General features: G+C 41.2%; 1 protein-coding gene across 1 annotated transcript; it reads right to left on the minus strand.

Annotated features, from left to right (window-relative positions):
* Positions 1–606: 606 nt before the first annotated feature.
* LOC102238075 (angiotensin-converting enzyme-like) lies at positions 607–6,906 on the minus strand. Its single transcript, XM_005811701.2, has 12 exons — positions 6,491–6,906; positions 5,403–5,570; positions 5,231–5,318; positions 4,477–4,620; positions 4,216–4,407; positions 3,966–4,063; positions 3,724–3,893; positions 3,370–3,593; positions 3,139–3,283; positions 2,848–2,946; positions 2,049–2,171; positions 607–1,957 (listed from the first exon to the last, which is right to left on the minus strand). Exons 1-12 carry the CDS (start codon positions 6,725–6,727, stop codon positions 1,723–1,725), a joined length of 1,923 nt encoding a protein of 640 aa, XP_005811758.1. The 5' UTR covers positions 6,728–6,906; the 3' UTR covers positions 607–1,722.
* Between the last annotated feature and the right edge of the window lie 667 nt (positions 6,907–7,573).

Consider the following 7,573-nt stretch of genomic DNA (forward strand, 5'->3'; position numbering starts at 1 on the left):
TTTTAGTCATGCTTTTTAAATCGTGGTCTTAGAAAAAGATATTTAAATCACGTGCATTTTCGTCCTGCGGCTTAAAACTACTGCAACACCACATTCTGCAATAAGGACACACCTGTTTGGCTAGTGGGACTTCAAAATGATTTAAGCTTGACTAATGCAATACTATGTTTGCTTAATAGTTGACTTTGAAGATGGCATGCCAGTGTAGAGCTGCAGTGTGTGCACCAACTCCTTCCATCATGGAAATTGTCTTGCCAAATATGAATTGAAATCCCACTTTGGAACACAAGCAGAACCTGTGAGGACCTTTTCATTGTGGGACATGATCTGGAAGCACAGAATGAGCACACAGTCCCAAAGCTGTGCTCTGCCAGGTTAGTGTTGTAGTTCTAGGTGTTGTAGTTCTAGGTGACCAACAAGCTGTTAAAGAACACCACCTGTGTAGAGCTGTTGAAGTCATTGGCTGAGTTTCCACTATACACGTAAGACAAAGTAAATCTTTGTCCATATTCTGCTAATGTCAAAAAACACAATTTTGCAATTATAATTTCCATTAAGTAAGAAATTAAATCAAAAAGACACATGAATATGCAAGTTTATGCAGGAAGTCATTAAACATAATGGCAGCAACCACATCAACAGTTACATGAGATATATTCATAATTCAGCCATGTCGTTAGCGCTCATCTATCAGCCAATCAGCGTTTTAATCAGGCGTTGGAGGCTCTAGATCATAATGGAGCCACACACATATAATGTATCGGTTTTAGATGAATAAGCTGGTGTTCACATGTATCATTTATAATAAAGAGGAAAATAAATGGTTCAGATGCCTATAGTTGGTAGTAAAACAAATGCACACTGAATGTTTGAATTAGCTGGTGGATGTTATTTCTTTTGGCAGAAATTAAATTAATGGCATGTTCCCAACATTGAAGAAGAAGAAGAAGAGACAACCAACTCTTCTTCTACTGAACTCCAGAATTCAAGTTCAGGAGGATTTCCAACAACATTTCAGATGGTGACATTTTATGTGGCCAAAATGGAATCAGAGCAACGTTTCTGCCAAATAAAGTGTTACCAAAGTCACTCCCAGAGATGTTCACATCCAACTACATACCAATACTCATACAAACATTCACACTCCCATAGATTATTCAGCACTCTGACATCATAACAACTCAAGTCCAACTTCCCACACAACATCCCACAATGACAGTTCAATAGTAGTCACAGAGGCACCAGGAAAAGCTAAGGTATTCCAACTACTGCCCCAATACAGCGTAGCAGATACATTTACCCACACAAACTCTACCATTATACACATATATACAATTCTGTTTGCCGTGTTAGAAACGTCCATTCAATTTTAACCTCAGATCTTCATTCCTATTGAAAAACATCAGTCTGAACCTTTTCTTAAATAAACTTATATTGAGACATTGCTTCAATTCTAGCCTGTCTATTCCAGATCCTTACACCTCTGACTGAAATGCACATTCTCTTCATGGCTGTTCTGACCATCCTGGTTCTAAAGTTAAGGTCTCTCCTGTCATCATAACACTCCTCTCTATCAGTAAAAAGTATCAGTCTGGTTTTCAGAGACACCTTCTAAATTGACCGACCCACCAACGCTCCCTGCTTCATTAATGACCAGGTAAATGAGTCCGTTGAGATGAGAAACCATCCCGTCTGAAACATAAAACCTCATTCAAATTCTTTCTACAGAGTTGAGGTTTGTAATTCTGCATCAATATCGTCAGGGTAGCCCTCAGGGACCGGTGGGACCCAGTCGAGATCAGGCCATCCAAGGGTCTCATTGGCAGTTTGCTCTTCCAACCATTTTGTTAGGGGGTCAAAGTATTTGAGTAATGAGGTGGCATTTATTTCACGTGTGCCTATGGCCTCCTGGAGCACGTCGGGCCAAGGCCTTGAAGAGCCCGCCTCGAGAACTTTCCTAGGGAAAAAGGAACACACATTGCAACACTGAAGTAAAATTTACTCATTTGTGGATAAAAAAAACAACAGAAAAATAAATCCATTCCTACTTCAGGATGGCTCCAGCTTCTCTGGAACGGTAGATGTCACATGTGTGCAGAGGGCCGGTCTGATTGGCCACCTCACATAGTTTCTCATGAAACTGAAATCGGAGGATGAAGCTAACAAAGTACCTGCAGGGGAAAGAAGAACTTCAGAAAACAAAAAGCCTCCCAAGCCCGTTTGCCTCCTCCTTCTGCTCCTACTTCCATCTGCAAATATAAACAGCTTGATCAGAAACCAAAACCAGGAGGGACTCATTGCTGTCGATCACACTTATGTGATGCTCACATCCTCCCCTTGGCTCTTTACACTGAAGCCTGCCATGACTGCTCACACTAGTTAACATGAGATGGATGAGGCCAACAGAGGGAAAAAGCCACTGTGTGGCCCAGGACTGTTTTCAGTGCACAGGTTGGCAAGTCTTTGGAGAGGCAGCTACATATGAGGGAGAGGCGGACCTGGATTAAAACACATCTGCAAGGGTTCGGAGATGAAGCTTTCAAGGTTACACACAAACAAAGAGCTAGGATTCTAGAAGTTGATTTTCTCCCCACGTTTGAAGACTACAATACTGTTGGTCTATTATTTCCACACCGCTTATGTAGTGCATTAATGCAAGTGGAAATGATAAAACAAGACGCAATTTCAACACCCATTTGGTTTTCTGTGGAAGTCTACCACCTAATAAAAAAAAAAACAATGGCTTCAGACTTCCAATAATGGGGGAAATGAGTTATTAGAGAGCTCATTAATGCATTTTTTACAACCTACTTTATTTTACTTCAATTAGCAACATATGGGTGGAACCTTATGTATGGTGTGTTTCCAGGGATGTGGTACTTTGCCCCAGCATCAAAGTGCTCCTCTGTGCGCCTGGTAGGAGGGCAAATTCCTTGGTATTTTGTTCTGTGAAGAAATTTAGAAATCACAAATGGGTCAACAGGTCCAGCTAAGATCTGGAACCACACAGTCATAGTGACAGCAGAGAAAGTTTCTATAGGTTGTTGTGGCTCAGACTCTCTGTGAAAGTGATTTTATAAAAAAAAAAAAAAAAAAAACACACACCATTCCTAAAATGCAAGTTTTACTTGGTCTCACCTGAGGTTCCACCAAGCAGAGTTGTACTTCTCTGGAGGAGTGTTTCCATTGAACACATCCCATCTCCAGAGGTCAACAAGATAGCCAAAAGGAAGGAAAGCTATAGTCTCCAAAGCAGTCTTCAACAGGAAGTTCAGGTCACTTTCTGGTAAGAAATAATAATAAAAAATACAGAATGGTTATTCTGTTTAAGAGTCCGTCTGAATTAATGAGAGGATATCTGGTCAGTACCACTGTCAGAGGTCACAGACTCCAGCAGATTAATCTCATGTAGGTGCTTGGGCGTTGAAACTGAAAGTGACATAACATCACCGATAGCTTCATGGAAACCAGGGTTGGCTCCGTCACGGAAGCCCACAGGCTGATCCTTGTACTGCAGGTAATACTGGATGTGGCCCATCTCATGGTGTACAGTGGAGAGGTCTTCCATGCTCACTGTGGTGCACTGCTTAATCCTGCAGGAATGAAACATCGACCAGATTACTGGCATTTGAAGTTGCTTCCCCTAGCCCCCAGCAGCTATAGTTTTCCAGGTTGCAGAGCAAGTGGGTTAGCTACCATAATGTCACAGGTTAAAAAGTTTACCTGAAGTCTCTGCGGTTATGAAAGTCCCAGGCAGACGCATGGCACACAACCTCCCGATCTTCAGGCTTAACAAGCATCGACCCGTCCCAGAACTCTGGAGGCATCTCCTTCAGACCCAGAGAGGTGAAGAACTCCTCGGCCACACGGAACATGTGTGTGGCATTGTAGCCCTGCAGAAAATAAATGAACATTTTAAAGACTGTGAGAACTAGCTTTCTCCAAACTCAGTCCTTCATCCGCACCTGTCTGACCATCTCATCAGTCACGTCTAGGAAAGGTTTGGCAGGAAATGGGACCATCATCTCATAGAGGTTGTTCCATAACTGGGCCCACATATTTCCTGTTGGGATTAAGATGTAGTGGAGAAATCCTGAATTACTGTGAAAGACTAACTGGCACTGATGGAAATATCTTCATAGAGAAGGATCATTGACCATTTAGTGTCTCCATCGTGGCGTGGAGCTTCACTTGTCTGTTACACATGCATCTTACCCAACAGGTGTGCAGGGATGGGTCCCTTTAGGTTGATGTATTTGGGACCATAGATGTTGTAGAGTTTGCGTCTTACAAAGGCATGCAGGTTCAGGTAGAGCGGTTCAATCGTCTTGTAGAGCCTTTCTAAATCCTCCTGAAAGGTTTCCGTCTCATACAAAGAGCGCCAAGAAGCTCCAGTGTCATTGAAGCCTGAAAATGATTATTTTTTAAGACCCTGTCTGGATTTTTGCCATTTTATTTCAAGCCCATAGTTCTTACCATCCCCTTGAGAGGCTTGGTTGCTGAGCTCCACAAGCCTGGAGTAGTAACCCTTAACAGGCACACCTGAAACATTGTGCCAGCTCTCCCAAGCAAAGAGTAGTTTCTTATAGCTTCTGGACTTGGCCAGAATTTCCGAGAGCTCTGAGATAAATGACAGTTACCCATTAGACAGAAAAGCCAACACGTTTCTGCAATACTGGCATGAGTCAGATAACAGTCAAAAGCTTATTTTAATTATGAAGTTTTATTGTATAGCTTCCTGCTCATCAAGGGGATAAAAGTCCTAGCAACAAGAAGTTAGGTCCTGTTATGTCAAGACCATGTTATCAGAACTCCAAATATCATTTCAAACAACCAGGTTAAGACAAATGTGAAAGTTCATACATGGCATCTTCAGTTACACTGGATTTCTCCTATATTTGCAAAAGTGATTAAACAGACAAATGCATCATTGACAAAAAGGATCTCATTTTAGTTTCTCAGTAATTCTTTTAAGCAATTTTCCTTCATCTTGTCCATGGAAGTTTCCCTCTTCCAAATGCATTCAGCTCGTTTAGCCGACAAAACAGAAGGTCCAGTGATTGTGTCAACATTTCTCCTCTAGTAATTATTTGACGCCAAGGCACTTGTGTTATTAATATATAAAAAAATAATGATGAATTGTTCGCCACTTCCAGCTCATAAACATAGCATAATAAAATTGCAGTTTATTGATGTCGCCAACTAAAGACACTTGTAAATGTGTGATTACCAGGCTCCAGGTTCCAGGTAACATTTGGCAGTGGGTACACTTTACTTGTTGAATAAATATTCTCCATGGTGTTCAGGATGGTGTTATACTACAACGAGAAGCAAGTTTATGGGCATTAAAAGGTCAGAAGAGACCATGTTACCGTAGTTACAGTGCATAAGGGCTACTGCACCTCCACTCGCTCGGCCTGTGGAAGGTTGGCACTACCCAGAAACTTGACACCAGCAATCAGCCTTCTATCCTTCTCAGAAAGAGATTTAAGTACTTCCTTAGAGAAGATCTGCTTGGCCTTCATTCCCCAGGCTTCTGAGAAATTTTGATACACAAGGCTTGCAGCTACCTAAAAACAAGAGGCACCGCAAGTCAGTCAAACTCTAAACAAATGTTTAACATGAACGCCTTGAAACTCCTGGTTAAGTTAGAGGAAAGTTTGAGCTTTTTTTAAAGATGTCATCTCTCCTGTTGGGGCAGCAGCATCAGAGCCATCAGTGACTGCAGTGGAACGTCAAGAGATGAAGATTCAAAGATGAATTTTACATTAAAAAAAAGAAACACCCTATTACAACTATTCCTCCCACTGAGCCCCCAAACTAAAAAAACAGTTCAAACAACTTGAATCTGATCATCTATGATCATTTTGTACCTCCATTTGTTGGGCTTGTTGTTCATTAAAGGTCGTTTTGAACTTTTGTCTGAAAATGCATTTCTGTGGAATTTTTTCCAGAGTCCAGTGAATTAATCTTTATTAAGTAGATAAATAAAAAGTCATAATTACTCGATTTTTAAGACAATTTGTATCGAAACATTACCCAGAAATGTTAGGTAGATTTCATCTCATTCCCTTTGGTGTTTCAGAGTTGTTGACTTTATGTTTCTTTAGTTTCTGCGCTCAGAGTGTGATGTGAAGTTTGTGTCGTGCGATGGAAAAATACCTGAGGCACGTCAAAACCCAACAACACAACCAATGTATGACATTCAAAAGTTCATTTTTTAAAAATCCACCAAACTATAGGACTGTTCATTATAATGCCTGCATTTGACTTTAAATGTCAGTGTTAAATTTACCCAACCAAACTAAGTGCAAATCGTTACATTTTCTTTTCTTAAAAACAAAAGGGGTGTAGAGAAGTGAGTTCTATAGGTTAGAAAAGTATCAGAAAATGTCTCAAGTCAATATTTTGTTTCATTTCCCCATAATTCATGGAACAGAGTGGTTTGATGGCTTTTATCTAAAAAACTAAAAAAAACACCAAGTTCGACCTGCAGCCTGGAGTTGAATTCCGTCAGGTTGCTGTTGTAGCTCCAGCTGGCGGACACCAAGTTAAAGTAGACCTCCTCTGCTGTGCTGTTGTAGTCACTGAGGAACCTCAAGGCGTCCGAGGCTGTGTCCGCATAGTCCCCTGGCGTCCAGCGGACGGACAGAGCTTCAGACAGCAACAAGACGGACAGCAGCGGCAGCCAGGCTGATTTGACCAACCTGTGGACGCAGGGAGCCATGGTGGCCGGCGCAGGAAGAGAGGAGGGACAACCGGTGAGGAACGAAGCGCCTTCTGCTCCTCAGAAGCCACAGAGAGCTTTATTTAAAGTAGCACGATAACTCCACCCACAGTCTGGTTTCTCCCTCCAAATCAGAGCTGAGAAGAAGTGGTGATCCTGATGACCTGTCATTTTTCCAAGCTCTGCCTCCTTCCCTCCGTTCAACTCCAGTTCCATTCGGTCGTGTTGACCAGAGGCGCTAGGGGGCGCTGTAGCTCCTTCTGGAGAAGTCATAGCAGAAAATATCAGATTATTATTTTCTTTTTCATCTAATATCAACTGATATTCTTTAATATGTGGTTGTCGTGATATATTCCCCGCAAAACACAACTAAGAAAAAAAAACAATGATTATATATTGAGTGGAAAAAAAAAATCCCATCTCGCAACCAAAAATGTACTTGTGTACTTGTTCACTTCCGGTAAATAATAAAAATGAGCACGTCATTCTAAAATGGATCATTTTCTACTGCTCAATTCTCCAAGGATGGCAGCAACAGCTCAACGGGAAACTGTGGATAAAACAGGGAAGGTCACATGTCAAATATTTAAAACAAAATACTAATAAATAATTATTGATACTGAGTGATATGTCATTTTCAGCCATATTGTCCATCTCTATATATGTTTTAATTAAACAGAATATCACTATCCACCATATTGGTGACTGTAGATGTCTGAGTCCTGGATTCTCTGTTTTGTTTCTGTTTGTTGAGAACTGTAGGAACTAATGACCCTTCATAGCACCCTCGGTTAAAGGTTTAATCCTGCGTTTTAAACTCAGAAAACTTGAGATCTCTAAAATGTT

The sequence above is a fragment of the Xiphophorus maculatus genome, chromosome 10, assembly GCF_002775205.1.
Source record: "Xiphophorus maculatus strain JP 163 A chromosome 10, X_maculatus-5.0-male, whole genome shotgun sequence".
Taxonomy (NCBI): Eukaryota; Metazoa; Chordata; class Actinopteri; order Cyprinodontiformes; family Poeciliidae; genus Xiphophorus; species Xiphophorus maculatus.